The sequence below is a fragment of the Eublepharis macularius genome, chromosome 4 (genome assembly GCF_028583425.1).
Source record: "Eublepharis macularius isolate TG4126 chromosome 4, MPM_Emac_v1.0, whole genome shotgun sequence".
Lineage (NCBI taxonomy): Eukaryota > Metazoa > Chordata > Lepidosauria > Squamata > Eublepharidae > Eublepharis > Eublepharis macularius.
The window spans coordinates 118,674,273-118,689,163 of record NC_072793.1 but is presented as its reverse complement, the minus strand read 5'-3'; the positions used below and the strand labels follow the sequence as shown (position 1 = coordinate 118,689,163).

General features: G+C 40.0%; 1 protein-coding gene across 1 annotated transcript in view; it reads left to right on the top strand.

Moving 5' to 3' along the window:
- The window catches only part of DNAH12 (dynein axonemal heavy chain 12), a 176,388-nt gene that overhangs the window by 32,419 nt on the left and 129,078 nt on the right, over nucleotides 1–14,891 (top strand). The window contains exons 15-19 of the mRNA XM_054976049.1: nucleotides 1,419–1,612; nucleotides 9,086–9,329; nucleotides 9,612–9,797; nucleotides 9,884–10,084; nucleotides 13,562–13,756. Of these exons, the coding sequence (XP_054832024.1) occupies nucleotides 1,419–1,612; nucleotides 9,086–9,329; nucleotides 9,612–9,797; nucleotides 9,884–10,084; nucleotides 13,562–13,756 (1,020 nt within the window). The remainder of the gene's footprint in view (nucleotides 1–1,418; nucleotides 1,613–9,085; nucleotides 9,330–9,611; nucleotides 9,798–9,883; nucleotides 10,085–13,561; nucleotides 13,757–14,891) is intronic.

Below are 14,891 nucleotides of genomic sequence, written 5' to 3'. Positions count from 1 at the left end.
GTGCATATTGCTGCCATTCTGCAGTCACTTCATTGGCTACTCATCAGTTACCAGGCTGAGTTCAAGGTCATGCCTATCATATTCAAAGTCCTTCATGGCCTTGGCCTCTCATATCTGTGCAACCTCCTCTCTCCCTGTGTTCCACCATGGTAGCTTTACTCATCTGACAAGGGCCTTCTGCTGATACCACCATACAGGTGGACAAAATCAACAGCTGCCCATACACATGCTTCCTGTGTGGTAACCCCCACCTTATGGAAGGGCCTGTCTGAAGAGGTTATGAGGGCCACCTCTCTCCTGGCTTTCTGCAAACTGTGCAAGACTGAATTATTCAGGGTTTTTTTACACACATAAGAAGACTGTACTGTAAGGAAACAGTGCAAATGCTGGTAAAGGGACAGGAACTGTGAACTATACTACTGTGTACTTACTGAGTAGTTTCTGCGTTTAAGTATGTTAAATTGCTTATACTTATAGCTCCCATTCTCCTGACTTTCCACAAACTATGCAAAACTGAATTATTCAGGAGGGCTTTCTACTCAGATTATAGGACAGTATCATAAGAAATAGCTCAGAGACATGCCTTGGTAAGGAATAGGGGCACTATGGGTACTGTCTGCTGATGTAGATTTTCTCGTACTTGTTAAATTCCATGTTTCTAAAGATGTCATGTTAATTAGTTCCACTTTGTTTCAGAAAGGCTCCATCTCTGTGTTCAGCTTTATGCTTGTTTTCAAATTTTCTAATAACAATCTTTATTGTATCTGTTCATTGAATGTCCAGTTGATCATATTGTATTTTGCTCAGTGAATGTCCAAGCTGTTGATTATTTGTGTTCATTTGCACTGTGTAATCCTCCTTGGATCTCAGTGAGAAAGAGAGGGAATAAATAAATAAAATACAAAACTACCACAGCAATCTGCTATAATAGTAGTAGATAAGATCTCCTCCAAGCAGTTACTTATTACTTTAACAACTGTGCTTAGTTACCGTTCTTGTAGACAGATTAGTGCCCCACTCAGAGCGGTGAAAAAAGTCAATGTTATTATTATCCCCACAAAATGCTTATAAAGGTGCCAACAATAGGTACATATTATACATTCTTTGGCATATTAAACTGTTTTTTCAGGCACATTTGGTTATTAAATCAATTGCTCCCTCTATCTTGGAAAGATTGTTGCATTAAAATGAGGGAAATTCGTGTTTTCTCAGCATTCTATAGAGTTTTCCCTTTCTGAAAAATCTAAAACTGTATCTTTTGATGAGTTACAGAAAACATATCTATTGTTACCTTTTATTGCTAAAGCAGACCTTTTTATTTTTAAGAACGAGTGATTTGCTTTCATATTATGGAATGACATGTTTTTAACTGAATTGCCTCACTATTTTTCAAGACATATATCTTTACATATTTTCAGTATGTAACTGACATGAGAGCACTGCAGAAACGCATACAAGAAGCTGATGAAACTGTTGCTTTTATTAATAAAGAGGAGGAGCTCTTCGAATGGGAGCAGACAGAATACCCAGATCTGGAGATTTTAAAAGTTAACATTGAGCCCTACCAGAAACTTTTTGGTTTTATATTGAAATGGCAGCGGACTGAAAAACGGTAATGAAACTCTCAGATATTTAAATGAAAGAGTGATTACCATAGTGAGAGTGCTTTTATTTGTCCAAGAAAAATCCGTGGAGATGAATTGAATTCTCACACCACTGTGTTTTACTATGAATGTGTATGCTTTGTTTATGAGGCATAATATGAATTTATAATTTATCTTTCAGATTCTTGTCACGTATTAAGATACTAGTATATTTAGAAAAGTTATATGCCGCCTCTTCAGAGATCCATTTGAAGCAGCTTACACCAATAAAAAAGACCATTAAAATACAATAATTAATAACAGAGTATTAAACAGGCCATTAAAGCAATCTACTAAAATCAATCCAAGGCCATTAAAACAAGCCAAGGCATAACAATACCAGGAAATACCATCAAGCAGCCTAAAATAAATGTCCATCTCCCATTTCTGTGTCTGCTGTAAAGACAAAGATCAACTTTGCCTTGTTTAAAGCCTAGGTCAACTAACAGTTTGCTCAATTTATCATTCCAAGATTTCGCAGCTTACTTAAACTCATAAAGTCCTTTCTGAAGTTTACATAGTAGGTGTAAACTAGTATCTATTTCCTCTTGTGCTGCTTGCTTACATTTATTTGCTTCTGGTTTAGACATTCGCTGCACTTCAGCCCATGTTGTTGGTTCTTGTGGTAATGACCTTGTGAGGTAGGCCAGTCCCTCGGCTGGAACTCCTCTGTTGGTGCACTGAGAGCACCTGAGGTCCTCCTGAGTCATCTCTGCCTCTACAGTGGGCTCTGGGTCCTTTGGCACATCTGCTGGCTCAGGAATTTCCACCTTTATTTCCTCACCTGGTTGGGCATCTGGTTGCATCTGCTCAGTGGTTGCATCCATTGCCTCCTTACCTGGTCAGACATCTGGTTGCATCTGCGTAGTGACATCATCTGGGTGATACAGCAGCAGCTGGTTGTTGTCACTATCTCCCTCTGAAGGGTCACGTGTGGCAGCAATCTGGTTGTTCTTTTGTCACTCATCAAATTGTTGTGCAACTCTGCTTATAGTAACTGTTAGTATTTGGGTCTAAAATTATGTATCCCTTGCATCCTGGAGCATATCCTACAAAAATGCCTTCTAAGGCTCTGGGTTGTAGTTAAGATCTCTTTTCTTCTGGTATATGAACATAGGCCTTGCACCCAAATACTCTTAAGATGATCTATACTTGGCTTGTTATTGTGTCATAACTCACAGGGAGTGTTGTCTGTAACTCTAGTGGATAATCTGTTTGCAAGTAAATTGCAGTTATTGCAGCTTCTCCCCAGTGTTTGTAGGGAAGTCCTGAATCAATTAGCATGCACCTGACCATATTCATGATAGAACAATTTATACTCTCAGCTACCCTATTTTGTCTTGGAGTGTAGGGAATTGTAAGTCTGTGTTGGATTCCATTTTCCCTGAGAAATGTCTGTATGGCATGAGAAATGTACGCACCATCATTATCACTTTGAAAGGCTTGGGATTTCCTTTTGAACGTGGTAATACCATGGAGACATAAATATGCAGGTTCTGCTTAGTTTGGGAACAGCCAATAACATATAGTATATCTTTAGAAATCATCAATAAAAGTCAATATAAAAAAGTTATTTCCTTTGATGCTGGTTTGATAGGACCACATAAATTTGTATGAATTAGTTTAAGTGGTTCCTTTGATCATCTTTGGCTGTGTTTGGGAATAGTAGGTTGAGTTGCCTTTCCCTTTATACCGCATACACATAATTGGTCATCAATGGAACATTCCCTTATATTAATACTTGTTACCAAGTCTTTAGCTCCTTGATGGCTTGGGTATCATGGTGTGCAGATCTTCTGTGCCAAAGTTCCGGTTCTTATTAGTAGCAGCTATAGTTGTTGTATAACCCTTTTGTCCTTGGCAGTCCAGTTCAAAGACTGAGACCACCTGTGGAATATAGCTTTCCTTTGCAAGAAACTGTACATATGTTGTTCTCAGAGTATACAGCAAATCCTTTTTCTGAAAGTACAGTTACATTTAGCAAGTTTGCTTTTAAATTAGGGATGTACAGAACTTCTACTTTTCTAGAATCACCAGTATCACAATGAAATGTAATTGAGCCTTTGCCTTTAACAGTCACACAAGAGACATCAGCCATAACAATTTTTCCTGATATACTTGTGTCCAATTCATCAAACAAATTCATACCTGATGCCATATGAATAGACATTCCACTCTCAATCAGCCAAAGTTTTGGGCTATCATAGGTTTGAGCTATATGAGACACATGATAAGTGTTTGCTTGGTACAAAATCTATGCTTTTATTTTTCTCTGTTTGTGACCTTCTACCTGAAGCAGCAAGGTTATTGTTCCCATTTTTAATGCTAATGAACCCCCTGTGGAGGTGACCAAGTCTGTTGCATTTGTGGCAGAAAAGAGGGTTCCGCCTCTCCCTGGGATTGGCCTTTTGCCTGTGATCAGTTTGCCTAGGTCCCACCCCTTTGTGTCTGGCTTCTCTTACCATGTAATTTGACCCTGTTTTGTGTGTGCTCTCCTCATGATAAGATCTCTGCTTGCAGTACTCTGATCTTATCTGACCCAGCACTTCCTCCAATGTAACACCTTTTGTAGTAACAGAGCTAACAAAACTGGAGTAACTTTCTGGAAGTGAGTTTAAGAACAAGCTAATTTTTAAATCTTCATCTAGTATTTGTCCAGTTTATCAATGAGATTCAACAATGATTCAATAAGAGTATGCACATTTCCATTTTCTTGCAGTTTAGTTGAAAACTTCTCTGGTCCTGTTCTCCAAAGACTCTCCTAAGAGATTCCACCATGTCTTTTGCAGTTTTCTTTGTTTTAATATGCACCAACTGAGAATTTGCCAGTGTAGTTGCAATGAAGTTTCTGGCTTTTGCATCAGCATCCAGCCAATTCTTCACATCTGAATCATCATCTGAACCAGATAGTGGATCAGTTAATACAAAATATGGTTTCTTTTCTTGCAATTGAGATTGTAATCTAAAAAACCATGAATCAAAATTCTCTCCTGCTAGCTTTTCTAATAAAGCCTGTTTGTGGCCTTCTGCCTGAAGCAGCAAGGTTTTTGTGCCAAAAATAATTCTCTAGAAAAAACGTTTTCCTTTTTTATTTTTCTAACTGTATGTGAAGGCTGAACTCAGTCAGCCAAAAAGTTTAAAAGAAGGCTTCTCTACATGTTGGAGCCTGGGAGAGACTGTTAGGCCACTCAGCCAGTTCCTTTGTTCCCTTTGTTAGTTTGCCTACCAGAGCAATCAAGGGTCTTTTGATCTCTCACCGAATGGCTGTGAAGCCAGGTAGAGTGGAAAAAAACTTGCAGCTTGCTGTTTAAAACTCTTTACTTATTAGATTCAGATCTGGGTCCATATAACCCTATTAGAAATAGTTATATTTCATTTGGTAGCAGAGTTACTTAGAAGCATTTCCCCCCAACATACAGTAATTAATCCTCAGACAATAAAATTGTAGAAAAGATAATTTTATTGAGGTAGATTTCATTCATGCAATATCTTGGAGTAGAAAGAAAGAGTCCTAGTGTAAAGAGTAGCTTTCCCTATAAATAACATGACCAGCTGTCCGGCATCAAGGCTGCAAGTGGATCTGTGGAGGAGGCCTTAATGGCTGGAGCTCTGAGAAATACATCTTTCCCCTTTGGAAGGCCATGAGGCAAGGAAGATGGTATCTCCCAAGAGGCAGAGAGACATAGAAGGAGTCAGACTCAGAACGTATTCCCACTTTAGAGAAAGAATATCTTGCTATCAAGAGAGTTACATATACAAACAGAGAGACATGCAGCATCCCCCAATATCAAAGGCATGCTGAGTCGCCTATTTCATTAGTTATGCCCTTTTCCTGTCCAGAGCAAGGATATGCATGTGTATGTGCATTAAGGCAGAGGGGTAGATGCTGTGGTAGCTTTAAGGGAAAAGATAAGAGCAATTACAGCAGCATTGGAAAGGGATGGAGAGCTACTTTTAATTGCTTGGAGAGTGACTAGTAACTCCTGATTGACAAAAGTATCTAATTTTCTTACTCAGGTCACAAAGAATAATTCAATAATAATAATAACATTTGATTTATATACCGCCCTTCAGGACAACTTAATGCCCACTCAGAGCGTTTTACAAAGTATGTCAATATTATCCCCACAACAAAACACCCTGTGAGGTGAGTGGGGCTGAGAGAGCTCCAGAGAGCCGTGACGAGCCCAAGGTCACCCAGCTGGCTTCAAGTGGAGGAGTGGGGAATCAAACCTGGCTCTCCAGATTAGAGTCCCATGCTCTTAACCAGCGCTCATTTGGAGGGGGAATGTGCCGGAATGACGTTCCCGTAGCTCTGAGAAGAGATCATGTGGGTTTTGGCCCTGCCCACGTGATTCCTTTTCCTCAACACTGCCTCTCTGCTGCCCGTCTCTCTAGCAGCAGGAAGTGGAGGCAGCAGCCGGGCTACTGGGGCTATCTTTGTAAAGGAGGGTAAGCTGCTTTGATTTCACTTGCTTTAGTTTCATTCGTGACTCATGAGAGAGAGAGAGACTGAGTGCCTGCCTGCAAGCTGAGCTGCTGGTGTAAAGGAGGGCAAGCTCCTTTGATTTCACTTGCTTTAGTTTCATTCATGACTAGTGAGTGAGTGAGTGCCTGCCTGCCTGCCTGCAAGCAGGGCTGCTGATATAAAGGAGGGCGATCTGCTTTGATTTCACTTGCTTTAGTTTCATTCGTGACTCTTAAGTGAGTAAGTGACTGCCTGCAAGCCAAGCTGCTAGTGTGAAGGAGGGTAACCTGCTTTGATTTCACTTGCTATATTTTCATTCGTGACTCCTGCGTGAGTGAGTGACTGCCTGTAAGCCGGGCTGCTGGGGCTGGCTTTCTAAAGGAGGGTACGCTGCTTTGATTTCATTTGCTTTATTTTCATTTTTTACTCCTGAGTGTGTGAGAGAGAGTGTATGGACTGGAGGGGGAGACAGAGAGAGAGGGGGGGGTAGAGGGAGAGAGAGAAAGTGTGTGTGGGGGAGGACTGGAGGAAGAGAGAGAGTGGGGGGGGGTATAGAGAGAGAGAGAGAAAAATCAATCCACAGATCATGAATACAAATATCCACAGATCTCGAATTCATTTCATCTGAGGCTCAGCTCTACTGCTTTGGTTACCTGCCTAGCGTGCCGTTTACCTTCTTGAGTTGCCCAGGAGATGCAGTTGAGGTCTGAGCTGTGTTAGAAAGCTCTGTGCTGGCATAGCAAGTGCACAAGCTGGCCACTTAGAGAGGATTGTAGAGTTAAGTGACTTACAGTGCAATTTTAAGCAGAGTTACTGCAGTCTAAGCCCATTGAAGGGAACTCTCCCTCAGTTTGATCTTTGCCATTGCAAGGACAGGGTTGTTCCTTAATGTGTACTACACTGTATAGTGACTTTTTTCCTCTGAGGTTATTTTTTGTCATCTTTTGATTGTTATCTGTTGATTGTCGTCTTCCAGAAGGGCCCTAGGAATACACATCTATATTCCTCTGTAGGGAGAAAAAGGGCACTCTGGAGGGTGATAAAGCCTCCCTCAGTGATGTCAGGGGGTGTGGCATATGCAAATCAGTTACGCCAATGACACACCTCTGGTGATAGCAAGGGGTGTGGCATATGCTAATGAGTTGTGCTAATACGTTCCTGTAGTTCTTTTTCTACGAAATGACCCCTGCTCTTAACCACTACCCCCAACTGGCTCTGAAGAAAACACAAGTGTGTCCTCAAAAACTAGCAGCAAATCTGCTGGGTAAAGTTTGTGGTGTGAAGCAGCTGGCTGGGGTCCTTACACATGGACATACAGGATACTGGAGGGCTCCAGTATCCTTCTTGAAACAAAACCCATTCTAGCTGGTAACTGTGAGTGGAAATACACATTACTAAGTACTTGGGGACACTCAAATGCAAGATTTTATGTGTAGTCTTCAACTCACGTGCAGGCTGTGTCTTGCTTGGCGCACATACATGCTGCTTTCACGGGTGCTCCCTTTGTGTGATTGCATCTACAAGTGAGTCCAGAGGGCAGAGTGCCAATTCAGCTCTGTTTTCACTGCAAAAACAAGTACTGTAGGCTCTTTTGACTTGCATTTATTTAAGGTGTGAGAAAGTGTCAATATTTGCATTTCAATAAATGAATGTGGGAGGTGGGGGAAACTGGGATTTTGGCAGTTCTAACAGAAAATTTCCTTGTCAAAGATTACGAGCAGGGGTAGCAAAGAAAGGCAGAGCCAAATCTATTTCTTTATAAAAATATAATGCAATAGTTTGCATCAGTTTTCAGTTTGCAGTCTGAACCATGTTGTTATCAGAATAATAAATGAGATACTTTCAGCAGTCGAGGAACTGATATCAAATGTGTGAATGTACTCATATTGAGCAAATGGAAGTGTTACAGTGCGAGTGAGTGCATGGGAAGTGGGAGAGGGAACATGTGAAATGAGGTTCACTTGAGCATTCCTAGGTACTTAGTAACATGTATTTCTACCTGTGCTACAGTCCTTTATCAGGTACAGATCTTTAAACTGGGAGGGGCTATATTTTGAGTGGCTGTGAGTTTCAAGACTTGGCTTCTGTGCACTGTTTGCTGACTCTCCAGGGCAATTATTTGGCTATTATGTGATACAGGATGCTGGAGTAGATGGATAGCCAGTCTGATCCAGTGAAGCTCTTCTTGTGTTCTCACTTTAAAAGAACACAAATTATGAATAGATCATGAAAGACACTGCAGGCTTGGACATCCTGAAAAATCAGCAGTGGCTGAACATAGCCTAACTCAAACAGGACACAGTATCCTATTCCAGGACACTAAAATACTTGACAACACTTCCAACTACTTTGTCAGATTGCACAGGGAAGCCATTGAAATTCACAAGCATAAACACAATTTCAATAGGAAAGAAGAGACTTTAAGAATGAATAGAGCATGGCTTCCAGCCCTGCAAAACACAAGGCTAACGAAATACGCCACATCCCACAATAGCCCTGCAGAGAAGATTAGCATATCAAGCACCAATCCATATGCAAAAGAACTTCCTCAGGATAAGCCTCCCTCCATTAGCATTCCACACCCTGGGAAACTCCTACAGGATGACTCAGCCCAACCCCACTTTCCTGAGTAGATATAAATTACCTGCCAACATCTTCTCCACACTGTGACACTGAGAGATCTCTGTCTTTTGGTGCTACACCTCTGAAGATGCCAGCCACAGCTGCTGGCGAAACGTCAGGAACTACAATGCCAAGACCATGGCTATACAGCCCGGAAAATCCACAACAACCATCATTTAGCACAATTTTGAAAGTTCTAAAATGGAAATCCACTGTTGAGTTTCTTTGACTTATGGTACAAAAGATTTTTTAAAAAATCTTTTTTAAGTGTAACATTTTTGATGTGTAAAATTTTATATTTATCATCCATATTGCTGTGCAAGATTAATGTTTTTGCTTTCTGTTTTCTTAGGTGGATGGATGGTGCTTTTTTAGACCTTAATGGGGAGAGAATGGAAAATGAAGTAGATGAGTTTTTTCGAGAAATTTACAAGACACTAAGGTTCTTCCAACAGAAGCTAAAGAAAGCTGAACTAGAAAAGAAAAAGTCAATGCAACGCAGGCAACTAGTAGATGAAAAGGTAGAGGAAGAAAAGAAAGATAATCCAACTACTATAATGTGTACTGCAGTAATGGAACAGATTAAAGAATTTAAGGTAAATGGATGTTTCTAAAAATAGCCTTCTTATGGTTCTCACATTTATGATTTATACAATAGTAAATTGGAAAACTGTAGAATGTGTTGCAAAGGGTTCTTGAAAACTGAGTTATATGTGAACACTTTTGAATAAAGAAGCTTTTGTACAAGATCCTGGTGATCTTTCCAGTGGTTGTTCATTGAGCAGATGTGGTGATACAAGAATTTTTAAAATTACAATTTTCAAGTAGCACTTGTATAGCAGTGAAATTTGTCTTAAAATACTTTTTCTGTGTCCTAGGAAAATATCCCTCTGGTGACTATACTCTGTAACCCAGGCATAAGAGCTCGTCACTGGCTACAGATGTCTGATATTGTTGGATATGATTTAACACCGGATTCTGGAACAACACTAAGAAAAGTTTTAAAGCAGAATTTATCCCCTTACCTAGAGCAATTTGAAACTATAAGTATGGGAGCAAGCAAGGTATAAAGATTAACTGTTACATCCCATTTCACAGAACACAAATTACTTCAGAGATAATAAAGTAATTTCTTTCCACTGTGCTATAGGAATTCTCATTAGAGAAAGCAATGCACACTATGATGGATACTTGGGATGCTATTTCCTTTCAAACAAGCATATATCGTGACACTGGAGTTAATATTCTGTCTGCAGTTGATGAAATTCAGACTATTCTGGATGACCAGATTGTAAAAACACAAACAATGAGGGGGTCACCTTTCATCAAGCCATTTGAGAAACCAATGAAGGTACTTGTAAACATGGGTAAAAGTGACTTTTTAATCCAGGTTATATTCACACATTGATGTTTTTTAGTTTGTTGTTTTGTTATTAGATTTTACAAGTGGGAGACCTGCAAGGACTTGGGGGGGCATCTTATTTTTCCCTCCCCCACACACCCTCTCTCCTTTCCCTGCCCCACCATAGCCTTGTCCCTTTTCCCACTTCCTTCTTCCCACCTACCATTGTCTGCCCCAATGGCAGTTTCTCCCCTATGACCCAGTTGTATGGTGCTGGCTGAGCCGGGCTCATGGTGGGGAACCTGCAAAGACTTGTGAGGGGTTCTTCACTTTACCTGTATCCCCTTCCACACAGAGACTGCACTTGTCTGTGATTAAAACTTTAATTCTTCCTTTATTTGTTTATCTTGTCATCTTCCTTTTCCCAGCTTCCTTTTCAGGTTATTATTGGCATTTACTCAGCAGATCTTCAAAAACGTTTCTGTCCAAATCAAAGCAAATAATTGTCATTATGGATTAATAACTCTAATTATTAATTGCTGCAACTTATCATGAGTTCTGATATAGGAGAGGATAGAAATATAGTGCCCCTGTGCTCAGTGTTTGCATTGATATATCCAACCCTGATGCCGATCTAACTTCAGTTTGGTGTTATCTCTTCACCCATCCAAAACATGTACTAGCAGAAGTCTAATAGTTCAATCATCTATGGTTTATACCGCTGCAACTAAAACAGAAACTTGCTTCTGATGCTTTTTAACAACTCTGGTAATCACTAACTAGACAAAATCAGAACTGATGTAAGGAGAAAGCTTGATTAAAGTGACTAGGGAAGGGCAGGGGGAAATTGAGTGCAGGAGGAGGGCAGGGGAGCCCACTCCCAAGCCAGAGAGGCATCCATGTGTTTAGGAAAGTTCAGATATTCCTGGTTCCACCCCCAATTAGTGCCATTTTCCTTGCCCCAGTCCATTACTGTGTCCATTTCCCCCTCCCGACCATTGGAGTACTTAAAAAATGGTACTTGACATAGTTATAGCATTATAACAGTCTGTCTATCAGGTTCTCTGACTTACCAACTTTCATTGAAATCAAACGTTTTCTAGCCCTTTTTGTTGTGGAGATACCTGCACAACTAAAGGGACTATAGACTTACCTTTTCATAAAAAGAAGCAGGGAATTCAGAGAACCTGATTGTTATTATGTACTATACACTAGTGGCCAAAATTGTGGAAACCTTATGGAAAAAGTGCATTTTTGAGGTTTGATGGCTCATAACACCACTGTTTTTTGGAGTAATACCATAAAATTATATATCAATGGAAAGATAATTTAATCAAGAATGTAATGCAATAACTTTTATGAAGGAATTTTTTTTTAGAACAGTAGTTATAAAGAAGAAAATTGAAACACATAGAAAAAATGAGTTATACAACAATTCTCGCCATGTCAGTTAATACTTAGCTGGGTAACCTTTTGCTTTAATTAGGGCCTTACAACGCCTTCCCATGGAGTGAACCAAGTTTTTTAGTTCTGCAGCTGTTATAATGTGAAACCACAATTGAGTTATTGCTTCTATTAATTGTATTTTATTGCTGGGTTGCTTCTCACTAGCCAGTTTCTTTAGTCGGCTCCATAGATTTTCAATGGGGTTAAGGTCTGGGCTATTCCCAGGCCATTCCAACAGTGGGATATGATTATCTTGAAACCACTTTTTGCACACAGCAGCAACATGACATGGAGCTGAATCTTGTTGAAATATAAATGCTTCATTATCTTGGAAAAGATCACGGTGGAAGGCTTCAGTTTGGGCTCAAGTATTTCATTTATGTATTTTTGGGCATTTATATTGCCATTTATCACGCAAATTCTGCCCACGCCTTTTGATGTCATACAACCCCATATCATAACACTAACTGGGTGTTTCATCGTAGGTGTAATGCAATCAGGATGCAAATCTTCTCCAGTTCTTCTTCTCATGTATTTTATGCCATCACTACCAAACAGGGAGATTTTGGTATCATCACTCCAAATAACACTGTCCCATTGTTCTGCTGTCCAGTTAACATGGGTTTTAGCCCAGTTTAATCTTTTCAACCTTTGTTTGAGAGAGAACAATGTTTTTTTTCATGGAATTCTAGCATTAAGACCAAATTCCTCCAGTCTGCGCCGAACAGTCCTTGCACTCAACTTCACATTGAATTGCGCCATTTTGTTCTGTATACACCCCAATGATTTTCTTCTGTCACCTACGCTCAGTCTCTCAATTCTTCTATCATCTCTTGCTTGTGTGCACCTTTTTCTGCCTTTACCAGTCTGGTTTTGTAGTGACTGAGTTGCCTTATACCGCTTCAAAAATTTAGAAACGCCACCTTTGGTTAAGTTTCCACCAATTTTTCTTCTAATTTTTTCATAACTGTAGCCTTGTTCACTTAATAGTACTATTTTATATTGCTTTCTGGGTAACCAGTCAACTCTTTGTGCCATTTCTTTAATTGTATTACGTTGAATGGCTACATTCAAATGAAGGAAAGCTACTTCATATCAACCTAAGCAAGTTGTGCTTCCTTTTCCTGGGTATTTGGCTATAACATTTGATAGAATACAGATAATTGAACAAACTTTGTTGCATTACATTCTTGATTAAATTATCTTTCCATTGATATATAATTTTATGGTATTACTCCCCCCCAAAAAAGTGGTGTTATGAGCCATCAAACCTCAAAAATGCACTTTTCCCAAAAGGTTTCCACAATTTTGGCCACTAGTGTAATTATGTTGTTGATTTAAAACAAAGCAAAATTGCCCTTGTGGTACAGAGGGAATAACCTTCATAGAGCACTGGGGCAGGGAAATTGTGGGGATACCTGCTATATAGAAACCCCATTGCTGCTGCACTGTCTTAAGTATCCAGAGTCGCAATAGGGAAACTACACACGCCCTTCCCTGCACGGAAAGCAGCTAGGACTGAGGAGACTTAGGTTCAAATTCCTATCTGGCCATGAAGCTCAGCTTGGGCCAGTAACTATCTCTGTCTGAACCTGTTTTCACAGAATTGTGAGGATCAAATGAGGAGAGGGGTGAACCATGTGTGCCATCCTGAATTCTTTGAAGGAAAGTTAGGATAGTAAAGTCAGATTAATACTTCAATCTCCCTCTTGTTTGTATGATCTGTTTTGGTCATGTAGGAAAAAACTTAGATCCAGCAGAGGAGTTTCATAAACAGAAGGGGCGGCTGATTTTCATCTTCACCCGCCCACTGCTGACTTCTGACTTCCTATGCTGTTCCTGAGAAGGGTCCTTGTCCCCCAAAATCAGCATTTTGGGACTCATTTTGGACTCTAGGGGAGAGGGGAAGGTATACTCTGCTGACATAAATCCCTTCAGGAGAAATGACCACTGAATCCAAAGTCTTTTATTTTCTGTGTCTTGCTTTAATTTTTATTTAGTATGGATATCTTATGCCAAATACTTCACTGTATTTTTAAGGAGTGGGAAGAACGCTTAATTAGAATTCAAGAGACTATCGATGAGTGGTTGAAAGTACAAGCTCAGTGGCTTTACTTAGAACCCATCTTTTCTTCAGAAGATATTATGCAACAGATGCCTGAGGAAGGGCGTCAGTTCCAGACTGTGGACCGATACTGGAGAGACATCATGAAATACTGTGCCAAAGACCCCAAGGTAAAATAGTATTGATGAAGGTCAATAGTTAGGAGGTGAGGCAAATATGCAGGGTTGAATCCTGCTGTCTGCAGATGCAAGGATCCTACATCTTTCTCTCATTCTCTTCTTCTCACGGTACCTCTTTCTGATCCCAGGAATGTTTATTTTGAGGGTTGCAGGATTCGTATGGACTAATAGCCATGCAGATCAGGAGGCTACAGGGGGAGGGGAAATGGAGTAAAATCACTGGTGAAAGTGATGGAAAAGGCTATGTTGTCCTGTTTACTTCTGCAGCCTCCAGACCAGCATGGTTATTAGACCATGTGGATTCTCAACTTTGGGACGAAACAATCCCAGAGTCAGAAACAAATGACGGAGAGGAATGCTAGAAAGATCTGTTGACCACCGGCATCTTCTGCTTACAGCTTGCTTGTACCAACCCATAGAATGTGGTTTACCACGCAGAGATGCTTCCAAAAGCAGTACCTCATACTCCAGTGTAGCTATTCCTGAAACCACTTAGGGTGGTATGTACCATGATGTGAGGAGTTTCAGTCAAAATTAAAATCAAGAAAGTCACATCAGACATGCTTACAGGGCTCTTCGTGTTCCAGGCCTGTTTAATAATGCTGAAATTGTAGATTCTAAAGAAAAACTACCATATGTCTGAGAAGGAAATTAGACTAAACAAAAGACAAAATTGAGCAAGGACATGCAGAACATTTTATTTCTGAAGACATACAGGTGATAGCCTTCTCTATGTCCCTCCATTGAAATCTGAGTCTGCTACTCTAGAAATAGCTGTACCAAAAGAGATGTTTTTTCTCATTTTGTTTTATAATTTCAAAGTATTTAATGCTTTTCTAATCAAATACCATGTATGAGCTGTAACTGCCATGTTCTAAGATTCCATATTACTTAGTTTTAATAGAGTATTTAGGTGATGAATTTTGCTCTTTCTGCAGGAGTGAGGCTCATTCTACTGAAGCAAGACTTTTTACTTAGCACAAGGAAGGCATTGGATCCAGCCCTTATAATTTAGCTTAAACACTTCTGAACGGCTGCAAGAACCAAAAACAAATTAAAATTACATAAAACAGCAATAACATAAGAAAGCAGCAGAGACCTGGCAGGGCAGAACAGAAAGCATAGC